Source organism: Peromyscus maniculatus, chromosome 1 (assembly GCF_049852395.1).
Source record: "Peromyscus maniculatus bairdii isolate BWxNUB_F1_BW_parent chromosome 1, HU_Pman_BW_mat_3.1, whole genome shotgun sequence".
NCBI classification, from domain to species: Eukaryota; Metazoa; Chordata; class Mammalia; order Rodentia; family Cricetidae; genus Peromyscus; species Peromyscus maniculatus.
Window position 1 is genome coordinate 90,999,655 of NC_134852.1, and position 17,567 is coordinate 91,017,221.

Genomic DNA, 17,567 nt, shown 5'->3' on the forward strand with positions numbered 1-17,567 from the left:
GTGTCCCCTAGAAGCAGGCGGGCTCAGTCCTGCCTCTCAAAGCTGTCCCCTCTCCCCATCCCTCGTCTTTGAGTCTCATGCAGACTGCCACAAGCAGTCTCTCTTAAAGCAGGGAGAATGGTGACATTGGGATGACTGGGGACCCTTTTAGCATCTTTAGGAGACTAAACACTGCCTGAGTACTCACCTAAGACTTCTAACGGCCTTACGATACAGAGGCATACTGGCTCTGCATGCAGGCAATTGAGGCTTGGATGAGTGGGCATGCTTGGCTCGGAATCAAGGCTGCATAAAGGTTAACCGAGCTAGGTTCATCCCTCATCTTCAGATGCTATTCTGAGACCACTGGGGCTGCTGCTATCCACAGGAAGCATCCTCATCCCTGGTGGCAATGAGGAGTCCATCCCCTGGCAGACAGAGGCTGGACAGGCAGTTGGCAGCCTACAGCCTGGTCAGTTTCTGCTCTGGAGCCTTGACTAAGCTCCCGTGGGCAGGCTTTTGGCTCTGGGTATCTGGACTGCATCTCGGGGGACTGGCATCTTCCAGCCACACAGAGCCTTATGAATGCCAGCATTTTAAGGAGACAGGGAACAGGAGCTTGTAAATGTGGGTGTCACAGACTCTAGCTCGGCTCCAAGTAAAGGATAGGTTACCACTAACTTGTGACGACTGAGTCAGAGGCCAGCTCCTATGCCAGCGTCCTGACTTAAGCTCTCAGGCCTCAGCTTCCTTATCTGTAAAGCTGAGATGGGTGTGGCTATGTAGCTTCACAGTGCAGCATGTGCCTAGCATGCATTTGGTGTGACCCACAGCACTGAAAACATCAAAACCAAAACAAAACACCGAGATTAAGATAGTCTATGATCATTTAGCAGCAGCTAAGAAAGAGAGGGTGCTGGTAGATTTCTCCCTGGTAAGCCAATTCTCCCCTGTGATATCCACAGGGTCCCAAAATGGTGAGACTAACCCCTCCCCCAGCTGCATGCCAGAAGGTCAAGTGCCAGCCATGGCTGCTGGGTACTGGCGACAGGAAGGGTTGGTGCAGAGAGAAGGAGCCCGGACATTTAATCTAGGGCAGCCCAGGGAGCCTCCGGCAGGGCCCCTCACCAAGGCAGGCCACAGGAGCTTGCCCTCCTCACCCTTTGATATGCAGACAGAAGGGGGGAAGTGGGAGGGCCCGCCCCAGTACCTGACCACCCCCTTCTCACTTGGGAAGGAGGGCTGCTTGGAGCCAGATGAGGCTAGGGATGGTGGTACTTGCTGTGTAGCTAAGAATGACCTTGAACGCCTGTTCCTCCTGCCCCTGTGTCCAGAAGTCAAACCAAAAGCCAGAGAGATTGCCTGCCACTCAGACCGGAAGACTACTGACTTCAGATACCCACATCAGATGGAGAACACTCACTGTGGACTTCTGGCCTACACACACACACACACACACACACACACACACACACACACACACGGATACCCATGTGCACACGTGTATACATGTACACACACCTGTTAATATTCTGACTCGCCCCTTGGGGCCGTCCTGCGTCCTGACATAGAAACCTCTTCTTAAGGAAAAACTCCCCTGGGGTGTGCCTGATGACACATGCATTTAATTCCAGCACTCAGGAAGCAAAGGCAGGCAGATTTCTGTGAGTTCAAGGCTAGCCTGGTCTATAAAATAATTATTAATGTTTGAAAAATGATTCCTGTTGGGAAGTAACGTTTGTGGGTGATAAGTGATGTCCCAAGATCCCCATCGCTGTCAGTCACCTTTTTTTCCCTTGAGACTATCCAGCAGGACCTGGTAGGGCTGAGGCTGCAAGAGCTTCCTACAACCAGGCTGGAAAAAAAAATTTTTTTACTGAAAAGAACGGACTCCTCACTTGGGCCCACAGTAACAAAAGAATAAGAGCCTGATAGCCCTGCCTGCCTTCTCTGTCTGTCTCCTTTCTCTTAAGCTATGAGACCAGGGCTCAGTCAGTAAAGTACTTGTCACGTAAACGTGAGGATCCAGGTTCAGCACGTGACTCGGCACCCATGTATAAAGCTGTGGTGCAAACCAATAGCCCCGGCTCTGGGAGGGGGAGACAGGAGGGTTTGCCGGGCTCAGCAGACGAGCTCTGAGTTCAGTAAGAGACTCGGTCTCATAAAAAAAAATGAATAAATAGCCGGGCGGTGGTGGTGCACACCTTTGATCCCGGCACTCGGGAGGCAGAGGCAGGTGGATCTCTGTGAGTTCGAGGCCAGTCTGGTCTACAGAGTGAGTTCCAGGACAGCTAGAGCTGTTATACAGAGAAACCCTGTCTCAAAAAAAAAAAAAAAAACAAAAACAAAAACAAAAAACTTAAGTAAATAAGTAAGTAGGTGGGTAGTGATAGAGGAAGGCCACCTCTGGCCTTCACACACATCTGGGGATACACAAGGACGTGCACACACAGATGTGCACACCCAGATACAAATAAAAGAGCTGGGGGACAGTGAGATGGCTCAGGGGCCTTGTAAACCTAATGACCCGAGTTTGACCCCTGGAACCCAAGTCAAGGTGGAAGGAGAGAACGGACTCCACACAGTTGTCCTCCTCCACACGAGCCGTGGCGTGAGGGACTGGACTCTGCCCACAGGCATATTCGTCACTGAAGCATCTCAGATCAGGGGATGTCTGAACGATCTCATCTCTCTTCAAGGCTGAAAGTACAGTATCAGGCATCGTACCCCCGGCCTTTTACAATGTCCATCCCACCCCCAACCCCTGAGAAGATACCACAGAGTATCCAGTCACTGCCCTAATCCCGCAGTCACGGGTGGCGGGAGCCTCAAAGACAATCAGCCCACGAGGGGATCCGTCCTTACACGGAACCAGCTCGTTCCTCCCAAGCAAAAAGGACTTCTTGGGTCGTCTTGAACCCAGAAGAGGCAGTGATCCCCAGACCATGCCTAGACTAAGACGACTTAATTATGAATGGCTTCCCCCTGCCGGCTGCCGCGATTCTGTTAATTCATTTACTCCTAAAGCTTGAGACAGAGGTGGGCTTGGGAGGCACTGGCCCCCTTTACCTGTACTTCCCAGAGTGCTTATTATGTTTAACTCCCTCCCTCCCTCCTCAAATAGGGTTTCCCTCGGCTGGTCTCCAGCTCCTGGTCCTTCTGCCTCTGTCTTCCAGGAACAGGAGTGGGCCACTGTGCCTAGCTTGCTTGTCCTTTTAATTTGCAAATGGAGGCAGGCGGCCCAACCTGGTGCGGGACCAACAGAACTGTGGGCTTTTGTGCCTCCTCTGCTGGCCCCGGGGGGGGGGGGGGTCAGTATTTATCCGGCTGGTCCTCAGCACTAACCACTCTCCACTCAAGTCCTCCCAAGCTCTCCTCACCCAGTGGCCTGCTTGCCTCTAACCCGCAGCCCGACCATTCTGCCCCCTGGAAAATTCACCTTGGAGCCTGGAGAGGAGGTACATGCCCTAAGTCATAACGCAGCATTTAAGGTCGGGTTCGCTACAGTACTAACCTTCCCTCACTGTCCCAGGTGCCCAGTGTCTCTTTGACATGATATGAGGGCCACAGCCAGCACTATGCCCCCTTGAGATTTGGTAGGGTGGACCCGGTGGGAGCCAACATATCCTATCTCCCCCACCCCCCTCCCCCCCACCCCGAATCACATCCTCTGAGAGGTTCCTCAGCACCCAACCCTGAAAACCTGTCCTTGGACTCGGGCTGCAGTGAACTTGCAGCCTGGGGCTGTATGGGGCAAGGAAGCATACTCCTTCCTCCACCCCCACCCCCCCAACCCCCCACCCCCTGCTAGACCTCCACCATGGCCCCCAGCTCCCCTCTCCACCCTCCACAGGCGTCGTATTAATCTCATGTTCCCGCTGAGTGGCAAGTCTGGAAGCTCATTTTAGAAATTCTTTATTTACATTTTCTCTTAAAAATATATATAGATCTTGTGCCCTGTTGATTCTTTGGTTCTGGGTCTTGTGGGGGACAGTGGTAAAGTGTGCAGGGTGACTCTATCCGGGGTGTCCTTTGTCCAGTAAAATCTTCTTAATCTGGCCTCAGAGCTGGGCTTCCCTGAGATCAGCCCCAGAGGCCTGGGCCTGGGGCAGAGTTGGCATGAGGGGCAGGGGCTGGGGTGGGGTGTTTGCCAGAGAAGCCTGGCAGGTAGGGGCTAGGCTGGCTCACGGGGTCCTTGAGGGTAGGATGCCGGTGTCTGGAGCTCTGAGGACAGGGACCCTGCACAGGCTGCCGAGACTGTCATCGGTGTCACGTGGGGCCAAGTGGCTCTCAGGACCAGGGTCTACTGGCTGTTCTGTGTGAACCACTCGAGGACGGCCTCCTTGTTCTCCTTCACCCACTTAATGTTGGCTTTCGTCTTCTCCAGAGCTTGCTCCAGAGCCCGAGTGGCCGAGCCAAAGCCGGTCTCTAGGTTATCCGCCTTGAACTGTTCCAGCTGCCAGGAATACCAAGTGTCAGGGCTGGGCTGGCTCTCCAACTCAGCCCTGAGAAGAGGGGGGGCTTCCAGCCTGCAGCCTCTCACCCCACTCACAGGTCCCTGGGCGTGGAGACCATATCTTGTTCCCTGCATAAGACGATGAACCCCCTCACCATGTCTTGGGGCCAAGTACTCATCTACCCAGAAGTTGTGAAATCACAGCCCCAGGTGGAATCTGCTCGGAGGGTATTGGGCTTGGTTGTGCAATTATTTCAATGAGTGAGCCCTGAGTTTCAGCTGAAGTATCTCGGCCCAGTAATGAGTAAATGAAACAGGTGCCACATGGGAGCAAGGACTGTGGAAATTCCTGAACCTCAAAGGATCCAGTGGCTTCGATGCCTTGGTAGCTTTTTTAAAAGGAAGGGGGGTGGGGGTGGGGTGTGGCTCAGGAGCAGAGAGCTTGCTAAGCACGGATCAGAGGCCCTGGATTCCAACCTCATCGCTGCCAAACAATAAAATGGCGTAGAAGACTATTGCAATTCACGCACAACATGATTTTGCGCACACAGACTCTTAAGGAATCTGTGAAAGAACCGTTAGAACTCAGGCTGAGCTACCTCTCGCTGGCAGAGCTTGCCCAGGATGTGTGACCAGAAAAGCAACGCTAGACAGGGCCTCTGGGGCTAGGAGAGATCTGGTTCTTACCTGCTGCAGCTCGAATTCAGAGGAGAAGCGCCGCGTCACCCCCTGGATGAGATTGGCAAAGGAGAACGAGCCTCCTCCGAAACTGCGGGGTCGGGGGAAGGACAGAGTGAGCAGCGGAGGGGGCAGAGACCCCAGGGACCTTCTCTGCGGGTGTCGGGGAACTATAGAATTCTACAACCATTTTGAGGGAGACATGAGGAGACAGACCAAGATCCCAAAGAGAGCCTGCCAGGACATGCAGAAGGCAAGTCTTGAACACAGCTCAGGCTGTAGGTCCCTGACTCCTTGTCCCTTGTGGGAGATTTTTCTTCTGGCTACAGCTTTCTTTCCAAGTGGGGAAGGCCAGCCTGGGGGCGGGGAGGTGTACGGGTCGCCCCAGCACCCCCAGCCTCGGCCTGTGATAGTCCAACACCCCAACAGGACTCACTCCTCAAAGAGTTTCTTCCAGTTGCTTCGGACAAAGTCCCAAACCAGAGGTTGCCCAGCCACATTGCTGGCAATGCTGATGATGGTGGAGGTGGCGTCCTGCCTCCGGATGTAGTTGGAATTCAGAGTGTAACTCAGGTACCTGTGGGCAGGAGGCAAGGGTAGGGACCACGTGAGGACTGTAGTCCCGTGATACAGGGTTGGGAGCCTGATGTCTCTCAATCACCGCCTCTTGCATGGCTCAACATGCCTTTGACATGTGAAGAGCTGTGGGGCACCCAGGTACTACCTCCCCTCTGCAGGTGAGAAACCGAGTCACCTACACAGACAGGGTCACAGGATCACTGACCATGCAAGTGTGTACTACCATGCAACTTTCTGAGAACACATCAAGGAAGGAAAGAGTTCCAGCCATCTTTTTGTTTTGTTTTTGTTTTTCGAGTCATGATTTCTCAGTGTAGTTTTGGTGCCTGTCCTAGATCTCGCTCTGTAGACCTGGCTGGCCTTGAACTCACAGAGATCCACCTGGCTCTGCCTCCTGAGTGCTGGGATTAAAGGCATGCGCCACCACTGCCCGGCTGAGTTCCAGCCATCTTAGCCCTCACACCAGGTAAGGTGGCCGCTCCTCACTTAGACTGTAAAGGAGACTCAGCTGAACTGTTTGTCACTAACACTGATGGAGCAAAGAACGTGATTCTCATGGTTTAGGGGTCATGGATGTCCTGTGGGGTCAGGAACAATCTCTAGCAGCAGTCTCTGGAACTTGGTAGGTCTGGCCTCTGAAAGGGCTACCAGAGTGGGCGAGACCTCACGCGGGTGAAGGAGACCCACAGCAGTTAATAATTAAGGATCTGCCCCTGACCCTGTATTCCAGTCTTGGCTCAGTCACTTACTAAGCCCGTGGTCTTTTGGCAAGTAATTGTTTTGTCTCTGAGCTTCTCTGTCCTCACCAACCAGCACAAGGCTGGAGGAAGAGGGGCATGGAGGCTCGGCTGGGTCTGTGGGGTGGGGCCAGGTCCTCACCTGTTCAAAATCCACACGTCTTTGCTACAGGCCAGGGCCGCTCGGAGCTTGTCTGCCTCGTTTACCAGAGTGGCGTTCCGGAACTGTTCCCAGGCAAAGTTCCACTCCTCCTCACCGCCGAAGGAAATGGCGTTGCAGTAGACAGTAGAGCGAAGGTTGGGGTGGATCCTGGTGTAGGGGAGTCAGGAGCAGAGGATCAGTGGAGACCGGGGAGCCAGGAGCTGCCAGTGACTGGCCTGGGGCTCCACTTAGTCCAAGGGGCTGATGAGGACCGGCGGGGGAGGAACAGGGGAACAGGGGAGCAGGGGAGCAGGGGAACAGGGGAGCACTCACGGGTTATTATCAGGGTTGTTCATCCACTTTCTATAAAGGTCAGAAACCAGTTCCTTACACTCTCTGATACCACTGGAACAGGCAGTGCTGATGGCGTTAACTTCATTGTACCTGTCCCAGGGGCGACATGTGATTAGCACATCCTGCCCAGACTCCCACCAAGACTGTCCCCTCAACACTTTGGGGCTTTTCCTGTTTTCTTCCTGCCTGTGATTTCTTGGTTCCCCAGACAGCCTCAGGCTGTCAGTTTGAGTCTTTCTTTGGTAATGACACCAGGGCTGGGGATGTAGCTCAGTTGGAGATGTTTGTAGCATTCAGGAAGCCCTGGGTTTAACCCCCACACTGTATAAACCGAGTGTGGTAGTGCATGCCTGTAATTCTACCACTTAAGAGGCTGAGGCAGGAGGATCAAAAGTTCCAGGCCAGCCTGGGCTACATAAGACCCTGTGGCAAAGAAATCCACAAAACCCAAAAGAAGCCAGGAGAGCGCACAGGCCAGGTGGATCCTCCAGGGAGCCCCCTGCTCCTAGGTGGGCTCTCTCCCCGGCTGGTGGTCAGACTTGGAAGGTTCCAGAGGAGAAAACTTGCAGCTCTCGGGTCGGGGACCTCCAAACTCACAAAGGTCACACTTACTGTTCCATCAGTGTTGATGGGCGAACGGTCCAGTTTTGGGTTTGAATTTCGAAGTGATTGAAGAGGGGCTGGACTTGCTTCTTCAGGTAACTCTGGGGAAAAAAATGTAGGAATTGTGTCAAGGACCCAAGTCGACCTGCCCAAGGCCAGCACCTGGAGTCTAGGTTTCAGATGACTGAATGGTGTTCTTTCTCCTCAAAGCCAGAGTCAACCCTAACCCGCCTGTCCACCCAGCATTGTTTCTGACTGTGATGCCAGGTCTCCCCTCCTGATCTCATTGTGAGAAATTTAGGAAACACGGGTAAGCAAACACAGAGGATGGACCCAAACTATGATTTTCAAACTGGCAAGTTCACCCCCTCTTATTCTCGCCTTCCTTTCTTAGCTTGTGCTAATTCTGTGTGCTGTTCTTTTTACCAACCACATTGCAGATTCTGGACTGACGGACCTTTGTGACAAACTGAAGCCATTATCCAATGGTAAAAGGAATCGACTCTCCCCTCCCCAAGAGCCTCTTGGTTCTTGCGGGAGAGATAGTGGTGGCTGTGAGGTCACCATAGGGCAGCTGGGAGGTGAAGAGGGAGATAGGCCCAGCCTGGCGGAGATCAAGGATGTACAGAAAAGGACTTGCTAGCCAGATGGTGGTGGTGGTGGTGGTGGTGGTGGTGGTGGTGGCGGCGGCGGCGGCGGCGGCGGCGGCGGCGCACGCACACCTATAGTCCCAACACTCAGGAAGCAGAGGCAGGTGGATAAAAAAAACAAAACCAAAGAAAGAAAGAAGAAGAGGAAGGAAGGAAGAAAAGAAGGACTTGCTGTAATGAGGCTCAAAATTAAAGGGCATGGGGAAGGCTAGGGCTGTGAGTAGAGGCTGGAATCCACATCTGTAGGTCAAACGCCAGCCTGGCCCCTCTATCCAGTGGCAGCTGGCCTCATTCACAGGAGGTGCTAGCCCAGAGAGGCTGGGGGTGCTGGTCACTACACACAGAGAAGGGTTACAAGGAGGTCAGAGGAGGAGGTTTCCATCAGTTCCCACCCTGACCCCCATGAGTGGGCACTGCCAGCTTCATTACACACAACAGAGGCCCATGCCAGAGACAACAGACGATCTTAAGAGGATGTCCAGGACCTATGGATATTCATTTGATTTCCTTTTCTCTCCTCTGTCCTTCCTTCCTTTTTTGTTAACTCCTGTTCTTTTTTTTTTTTTTTTGGTTTTTCGAGACAGGGTTTCTCTGTGTAGCTTTGCGCCTTTCCTGGAACTCACTTGGTAGCCCAGGCTGGCCTCGAACTCACAGAGATCCGCCAGGCTCTGCCTCCCGAGTGCTGGGATTAAAGGCGTGCGCCACCAACGCCCGGCTTAACTCCTGTTCTTTGACAGTTTGATAGAAATATCTAATTACGTTTAGTTCTTTCTCTTGGTTTTTGTGTCAGAGTCAAGGCTGTGCACATACTCTGTCACTAAGCCACACCCCAGCCTCCCAAGCCCCTAATTTTTGAGGGTCTCCAGTGAAGAATTATTTGGCCACCAGGTCTTCCCACGGTGAGATCTACAGGTGACAAACTCCACCTCCCCATGGAGTTTCCAATCCCTTTGTGTCGCCATCATCGACATTGAGGTGCGGTCTCACTATGTAGCCCTGGCTAGCCAGAAACTCGCTATGTAGACTAGGCTGAGCCCACACTCCGAGATCCTCCTACCTCTGTCCTCTGAGTGCTGGGGTAAGGCACCACCAGCACTCACCACCACGCCCTTTTGTGGGTCTAGCTCATCTGTTCCATTCCAATTCCGGTATGGCTTCGGGTCACTGTTTATTGCCTCACTCTCAAATCCAAAAAGGCCTCTCAGCCTCCAACTTGACAGGAGACCAAAACAAATAGAAACTTCGGAGGAAAAGTCAACAGAGGGAAAAAGGAGACTTCAAAAGCCCTGTAATAACTACCCTCAAGAGAGAAGACACCGTAGAGGACCAGAGGGAAGAATAGAAACATCCTGTAGGTGAGGGGCAAACACTGAGGGGACCCGCCCTGGGGGAGAGCGGAGACTCACCGAGCTGGAAACTGGGAGGGACGTAAAAACCAGGCCCAAACAAGAGAAAGAAGTGGAGTCACTCAGACTTCCAGAAAGACATGAAATGGACAACAGACGGGAGAATTTCAGAGGGACAATACAATAGCTCTGACACAGCACATCTACGTCCACACTGAGAAAACCCTGGTCCACCAGGACTGCAGCTACAAGAGCCCAGAAGTTTCCAGGAAGGGGAACTGGTTACGTCCCAAGAACTGGAAATGACAAAAGCTCTGGGCTTTTCAACTGCAGCATGTGAATCCTGGTGTCAACAGGTCAAGACCTGAGATATTCTGAGGAATGATTTCCAATTCAGAAACTTCCAAATCAGTCCAGTGTGACAGCAAAATAAAAGACATTCCTGACAGCTTGCCTGAGAAAACCCACCCGCACAGATCCTTCCTCCAAACTCTCAGAATATGGACACCCTGAGAGAAAATAGGTAAGGGAGCCCCGGGACTTGGGAAGCAGAGCGCAGCTCAAGCAGAAAGATCAGGACCTTGCGCATAGCCTGGGCTATGACAGTCCTGGAAGCGTCAGAAGACTCCAGGACACACACAAGCCCTCCTGTGGGAGCAGTCCACGAAGCCTTTCTAGACAGGGTAACCCAGGTGCCAACACAGCACTCCAGCTGGCTCCGAAGGGAATATGGACACCAGGGGTATGCTGAATGCTGGTATTGTGATGTCACTACAATACCAGCCTGAGCGGATCCTGGGCAAGCAAGGATCCTGGGCAAGTTTGTTTACCAAAATATGCATTTGCTGTCCTATGCTGATAGTGGGTTACTTTTAAATTTAATTCAAAAAGAAAAAAGATGGCTCAGGGGTTAAGAGCACCTGCTGCTCTTCCACAGGACCCAGATATGGTTCTCAGCACCCACATGTTGGCTCGTAACCATCTGTAAATGTAGTTCCAGGGGACCCAAAGCCCCAAGACCTTCTTTTGGTCTCCTCAAGCACCAGGCACACACATGGTGTGCAAACATAGGTATAGGCGAAACACCCATACACACAAAAAATTAAAAATAAAAAAATTTCTAAGCCGGGCGGTGGTGGCGCACGCCTTTAATCCCAGCACTCGGGAGGCAGAGGCAGGCGGATCTTTGTGAGTTCGAGGCCAGCCTGGGCTACCAAGTGAGTTTCAGGAAAGGCGCAAAGCTACACAGAGAAACCCTGTCTCGAAAAACCAAAAAAAAAAAAAAAAAAATTTCTAAAGAGTTCCAGGTCAACCTACAAAGACTATCTAAAGAAAGGAACAAATAAAAAACAAAACAACAACAAAACAAAAAACAACCAAAAAAAAACGGGCCTAGGGAGATTGTTCTGTGAATCAAGGGTTTGCTATGCAAACATGTTGAGTTGATTTCCCAGAACACACACACACACACACACCTCACTAATGCACAAAGACACATCAACCAAACACATCAGCAGTACCTGGAGCTGGTGACATGAGGGTCCCCGGGGGTTCCTGACCAGCCTAGCTGAAATGGTGGGCTCCAGGGTCAGTGAGCTCAAAAAATAAGATAGAGGGTGTGCTTGCTGCCTGAGCATGAAGACTTGAATTCAAATCCCCAAAACCCATATAAGCACAGCTCTAGAGTGGCCAGACACAGATGCTGGCCAGTCAGGCTAGCCAAAATGGTTCTGGCCTACACACACATACACACACACACATCAAATCCCAACAACAAAACTCTCTTAAATGTGGTCTACAGAGCTACGAACATTCCACCAAATGCGCGCTGCAGTGTAACTCAGCCAGTCCCAGCTATGGGTCACATAAGTATTTCTTTGATGTTTGCCCTTTTATGAAGGATGCACGGGTGTGGCTTCATTCTGAGCCAGCTCCTACCACCATCTCTGGTCTCTCCAGTGGGAGCTTCACATGTCTAAGCCATGCTATGAACATGTCAAAGCCTGCAAGACCAGTGCCTGACAGCCGCCTGGGAGGCTGGGCTGTGGTGGCCAGCTCCACACCTCAGCAGAGAGCGGTGCTGCCGGGAACAGCCGCCTAAGGCACACGGCTGGTAAGCTAGGCCTTCAGCCTTCCAGCGCAATGTCCTCTCTGGGCCTCCCCACAGCATTGATTTCCCGTGTTCCCAATGGGCAGATTTCGCTAGGAATCTTGTCTTTATTTTGGGAGGCAAGGGGAAGTATCCATTCTCCTAACCTCCTCTCTGCCTGCTCTTTCTAGATCCCTGTAGTAGAATATTATTTTAAGTGTGTTGCTTTTGTTTATGTTGCATTTGTTTAACTCTGTGAAGCTGTGTTACTGTGTCTGTCTAAACACCTGATGGTCTAATAAAGAACTGAAAGGCCAATAGCAAGGCAGGAGAAAGGACAGGTGGAGCTGGCAAAGAGAGATGGAGGAGTGAGGAGATCTAGCAGCCAGAGGATCCAGGAGCCAGCCACCCAGCTACACAGCGAGCCACAGAGTAAGAGTAAGATTCACAGAAGTAAGAGAACGGGAAAAGCCCAGAGGCAAAGGGTAGACAGGATAATTTAAGATAAGAAAAGCTGGCTAGAAACTAAGCCAAGCTAAGGCCGGGCATTACTAATTAAAAGTAAGCCTCTGTGTGATTTATTTGAGAGCTGAGTGGCGGGGGGGGGCCCCCCCGAAGGAGTAAGATACCAACAACAGATCCCTCTACTCTGTCATCCTCCCCAAGAGTATTTTCTTGAAAGAGCCTGGACAGGCAGTGCACCTATTGACTTCCCAGTGGTGGGACCCAGACACGGGGAAGTCAGCAACTCACCATCATGGGGCCATAGACCTCGGAGCGATCGAACATGAGCTTGAAGTAGTTAAGGCTGCTCAGGGCGGCCTCCCAGGGCATGTACTCCGTTTCTTTGTTCAGGAAGAGAGTGTTGTTCAGCGCCAGAGTGATGGGTATCTTTCGAGCACTAGAGACAGACAGGAGGGCTGAGGTCAGCACCCACCCAACCCAGCTACACCCTGGGGACCCCAGCCCAGGCTCTCACGGACACACCCAAGCCTGGGTCCCCTGACGCCTGCATATTTTCCATGGGAGAGTGACATGGGTGCTCTGTGCTGTCATCCATGGAGCCCCCCTCAACCTACTGCCAGTCATGGTTTCCTGCCAGTTATCCTCATTTTATTTAGTTTTTACCATTGATCATTTCCGTCTTTTTGTTTCTGTTTTGAGACAGGGTCTTTTCACTAGCCCTGGCTGTCTTGGAACTCATTATGTAGGCCACGCTGACCTTGAACTCAGAGATGCCCCTACCTCCCAAATACTGGGATTAAAGGCGTGCACCATCACACGTGGTGAGATATATACTGATTTCCCCCAAAGCTACACAATTCAAAAGAGACCCAGCTTGGAGCTCCATGCTCTCAAGTCTGCTGAACTTTTCTTTGTTTTTGTCTTTATTTGTGTGTATTACGTGTGTGTGTGTGTGTGTGTGTGTGTGTGTGTGTGTGTGTGTGTGTTCCTGTGGATGTGCGCACGTGTGCTTGCAGGTATATGTGAATGTTATCTATGAATGGGGAAGTTGAGGCCAGCACTGGGTGTGCGTCTTTCCCCATCACTCTCCATCTTAGTTTTTGAGACACGGGTCTCTGACTGAACCTGGCGCTCATGGAGTCCATGAGGCTGGCTGGTCAATGAGCTCAGGTATCTGCCTCTCCCCACTAGTGTTAGGGTTATAGTACGCTGCTATCATACTTTGCTGCACCAGGCTTTTATGGGCTCAGGTAATCTGAACTCGGTTGTCCCCATGCTGGGTGACAAGCACTTTGCTGACTCCGGACTAAGCACTTCTGACTGGACCTTTCCTCCCTCTTCTGGCTTAGGCCATCGGTGGGCATTTGGTCCACGGATGTCTCTGGGGAATGTCACTCCCGTCAAGAGCTCGGCGTCTCAACATGAACACAGTAGGTGTTCCGTAAGCATCATTGTGCCCAAGCTCTGTCTCTTCTGTCCTTTTCATCCTAGATTTTTTCTTTTTAAACACCAAACATAGGTCTGGTGTGCAAACACACTTGTGTACCCACAGCATTCGAGAAAGCTGGGGCTGTGGGGAAAAGTGGAAGATAGAGCAGGACAGGCCTGTGTGTGTGGCGGCTGCTGTGACATTTGGATTTTTTTTTTTTTTTGGTTTCTCCCAGACAGAGTTTTTCTCTGTGTAGCTTGGTGCTGTCCTGGATCTCGCTCTGTAGACTAGGCTGGCCTCGAACTCACAGAGATCCACCTGCCTCTGCCTCCCAAGTGCTGGGATTAAAAGCGTGCGCTGCCGCCGCCCGGCTCTGCCACGACACTTGGAGTAAGGTATTCTTACACTGTCAGAGTCCTTCTCTGTGACATGGCCAGGTGAGGACCCCAGGAAGCTGCTCTGGGAGCCCCTGGCACAGCACCTGGCGGGCACCTAGGACAGCAGGGGAGACCCAGGGCGAGTCACCATTAGTCACAGGCTTCTGTGTTCAGCCAGGAGGGCACTCACCTGGCCAGGTTGAAGGAGTCGTAGATAATCTGCGCACGATTGATGACAGGGATAGCCTAGAAAGGGAAACAGTGTGACTTTGGGCTGACAAGAGGGGACAGACCTTGCAGTCTGATGGCCCATCATACCATGGGGGACAGGGCAGGAGGGATACCCACAGAAAGGTCATCCTGCAGCTGCCTCTGAATCTTCTCCCAGTTGCCTGCATCGTAGTTGACCTGGTAATAGCCTGTCACATTAAGGTTCAACAAGACCCACTCTCTGTCACCGAGGGTCTTGAAGTTGTCATTCTGGGCTGTGGAGAAGGGCCGAGGGCAGGGCTGAGTCGAGTGTACTCAGAAGACCATGAAAGACCCCAGGCCTCCTCTCAGCATCCATCCTGCCTAGCCAACTTCCTCTGGTACCCTGTGTGTGATACAGTTCACTTTCGGGGCCTTTGCATGGAACTGAGCCCCTGATCCCTAGCTGACCACCCGTCACCCCAGCCAGACTCTACAGTTAGACCGTTGGAGGGTTCCTGGGTGTTTCTAATTGCATGCCTTCCTCCTCCCGCCTGTGAGTGACTGGCCTTCACCTTCGATTCCTCAGTGCCTGTTCATACGAGGCAGCTCACTGGACTTGCCGATCACTGTCCTAAGCATCTTACGGGAATTCTCGCCTGTAATTCTCACACAGCTCAACGGAGCCGATGCAGTCAACTTGATAGAAAAGAAAATGAAGGCCAGAGAGGCATGCTAACTTGCCCAAGGCCACACAGAAGCCAGGTGGAAAGTGGAAACAAAGTCATCAGCTCCATTTGTTGAGGGAAATAATGAAGGGAATCTTCACTCAGCTTTCCCACCACCCCCCAGAACATGGGCCAAGAGCCAGAAGATAAGCTGTGGCTGGATTACCTTTCTGGGTTTCCAGCCAGTAGAAACTCTCCTGCTGCTGTCCATTTTTGAGATACGGAATGGGCACGATCCAGGAGTAGCTGCAGTGAGGGACCCGGAGGCCAGTAAGGGATGATGGGCAACTCTTGGACATACCATGGGTACCCCTCTTAGGTACCCAGTGATGGCCCAGCACTGATTCCAAGTGTCACCATGCTCCTGATCCTACATGATCCCCTTCCTTGTTTGTGGCCCAACCTTCCCAGGGACCCAAACCTTGGTGACCCTATCTGCTCACTTAAATTGTGAGGGGCGGGTGACAATGGCGTCGGGGTCAAGAAGGAAGTGTTCCTGGGAGATGTCTCCTGTTTTGGTATCCACAGTGATAACGGGAAAGCCCATCTGTAGGGTCCAGCGGTCCATGATGTCGCGCACGGATTTTGGGAGTTGGATTGCTGTCTGGTTGTCCACGGCCTGTCCGAGGGATACAGTGTGGCTGCCAATCCTCCCACACCTACCACCCAGGCAACCTCTGCAGACTGTGGCTAGCCTAGGCCTGGGGTGCTGTCTATGCCGGGCAGGCGGGGGCAGAGGACATGGGACCCCATCCAGCTCTGCCTCCCTTTGTCTGCCCAGTGCTAAGTGAGCTGGGGAACCTCTCGGCCTCTAGCCGACTCCACATTGGTGGCACACCTGTGTATGCCCCCAAGCTGTGGCCCATGGCCAGGGCACCTTCTGAATGTTTAGAGACGGGAAGAACAGAGAGAGAGAGAAAGCAGAGCCCAACGTCACGGGCAGGAGCAAGGAACAGGACTGTGGGGTGTGGAGGAAAAGCACCCCAAGAGGAGGGAATGGGGATGCCACCGCCCTTGTGACTGTCACTTGAGTCTCTTACACCATTTGTCAATGTGTGGGCACTGCTTTTGAGTCACAGCAAAAAGCCAAAGGCATCTGCTAGTAACTGTGAACCCCTGAAAAGTGGGCAGAAGACTGGCTGTCAGAAGGGAAAGCTGAGGTGGGGGGGGACGTCTGGGGCCACAGAAGACAGGAGAGGGAAGGGGGGCAAACGAGTGGTGGAGGAAGGAGCTGGTGGTGGTGCACCACCTGGTCAGCTGCCAGAACGGGGTGGGGGGGGTGGGGGGGGAGAGTTAACAGACAGGCTGGGGGAGGGGGCGGGGCACTGGAACCTACCCAGCTGTGACTCCCCAGTGAGATGGCCTTGGGGCCCAGAAGGACACAACAGCAACCAGGGAGTGGCTGGGCAGGAAGACAGGGCCCTAGGTCTCTGGAGGGAGCCCTGATGGGGAGGGGTGGGTGGGGCCGAGGAGGGGTGGGCAAAGTCTGCAGCAGAGCAGACTGCCAGGCAAGTGGTGGGGGCAGACAAAGGGGTGGGGGCTCATGGGCAGGGTGGACTCCAGTCCCGAGGAGAGGCGCCTCTGGGGAAGGCAGGGGGCATGGTGGCTGTGGGGGTGGAATGTGGCTGTGGGGGCGGAATGTGAAGCAGGGAGGGGATGGAGGGTCAGAGTTTGCACCCCAGATGCTGGTGTGTGCAGGGACGTGCCAGGAAGGGAGGGGCATGGGGCCCAGGGCAGCTGGCAGTGCTGAGCCAGGTAAATGGCTGGTTCCAAAGTTCTGGCAGAAGACAGAGGAAAAGGAGGGTAGGGAAGAGGAAGGGGGCAGAGGTGTAGTAGTGTGGGCAGAGGTGCCCTGAAGTTCATGTTCTCAGCACTGGGACCCCACGAAGTCCACCATGGTGCGTCTATCTGAGCAAGAACCTCAAGTGGGCCGGCTCTAGTGTGGTAGGCCAGTAGGTTATGCTGTAGAGGCAAATACAGGAGGATCTCTGAGTTCGAGACCAGCCTAGTCTACAGGGCAAGTTCCAGGACAGCCAACGCTAGCAGAAAGCCCGTCTCGAAATGTATTGGCGTGCACCCGTAATCCCAGCACTCCTAAGGTGAGATGGGGAGTCGACTGTTCATGAAGAAGAAAGATAGACCCTGCCTCAGAAACAAGATGAGAGAACCCACTAAAAAAGGAAGGAAGGAAGGAAGGAAGGAAGGAAGGAAGGAAGGAAGGAAGGAAGGAAGGAAGGAAGGAAGGAAGGAAGGACCTGGGCTGGAGAGATGGCTTAGAGGTTAAGAGCACCGACTGCTCTTCTAGAGGTCCTGAGTTCAATTCCCAGCAACCACATGGTGCCCTCTTCTGGTCATACGTGCTGTATACATAATAAATAAATAAATCTTTAAAAAAAAAAAAAAAAAAGAAAGAAAGAAAGAACCTGAAGTGGACAGTGAGCAGGGGTCTTAACCACCCTCTTTAAGGAGCCATCTTTACACCCATCTTATAGACGAACCACTGAGGCCCCCAACAGTTTGCCTGGACTGGTGAACAGGGAAGCTGGGCACAGTCGCTCACACACTGTCCCCAGGGACTTTGAGCCTTAGGACCTTAATGGAGAAGGCAGGTTACTCACTATCTGCAGGTGCTTCCACAGGTCCAGATAAACAGTGTTCGAGTATTGGAAGGCATGGAGATAAGACTGTGGGACGACAAATCTTGGTAAGGACTGAGTGGTCCCCAGAGCTGTGGAGGGCTGTGCCAGGGGAGAGCCAGCATGCAGA

At 52.8% G+C, this 17,567-nt stretch overlaps 1 protein-coding gene across 2 annotated transcripts in view; it reads right to left on the reverse strand.

Moving 5' to 3' along the window:
- Positions 1 to 3,878: 3,878 nt before the first annotated feature.
- Anpep (alanyl aminopeptidase, membrane) overlaps positions 3,879 to 17,567 on the reverse strand; it is a 23,816-nt gene continuing 10,127 nt past the window's right edge. For both annotated transcript variants that reach the window (XM_076545618.1, XM_076545619.1), the window contains exons 10-21: positions 17,420 to 17,485; positions 15,245 to 15,420; positions 14,968 to 15,047; positions 14,233 to 14,369; positions 14,075 to 14,130; positions 12,367 to 12,514; positions 7,538 to 7,629; positions 6,905 to 7,015; positions 6,572 to 6,739; positions 5,550 to 5,690; positions 5,123 to 5,204; positions 3,879 to 4,435 (exon numbers count right to left, since the gene is read on the reverse strand). In XM_076545618.1, coding sequence (XP_076401733.1) covers positions 4,283 to 4,435; positions 5,123 to 5,204; positions 5,550 to 5,690; positions 6,572 to 6,739; positions 6,905 to 7,015; positions 7,538 to 7,629; positions 12,367 to 12,514; positions 14,075 to 14,130; positions 14,233 to 14,369; positions 14,968 to 15,047; positions 15,245 to 15,420; positions 17,420 to 17,485 — 1,410 coding nt within the window. In that variant the 3' untranslated portion in view covers positions 3,879 to 4,282. The remainder of the gene's footprint in view (positions 4,436 to 5,122; positions 5,205 to 5,549; positions 5,691 to 6,571; positions 6,740 to 6,904; positions 7,016 to 7,537; positions 7,630 to 12,366; positions 12,515 to 14,074; positions 14,131 to 14,232; positions 14,370 to 14,967; positions 15,048 to 15,244; positions 15,421 to 17,419; positions 17,486 to 17,567) is intronic.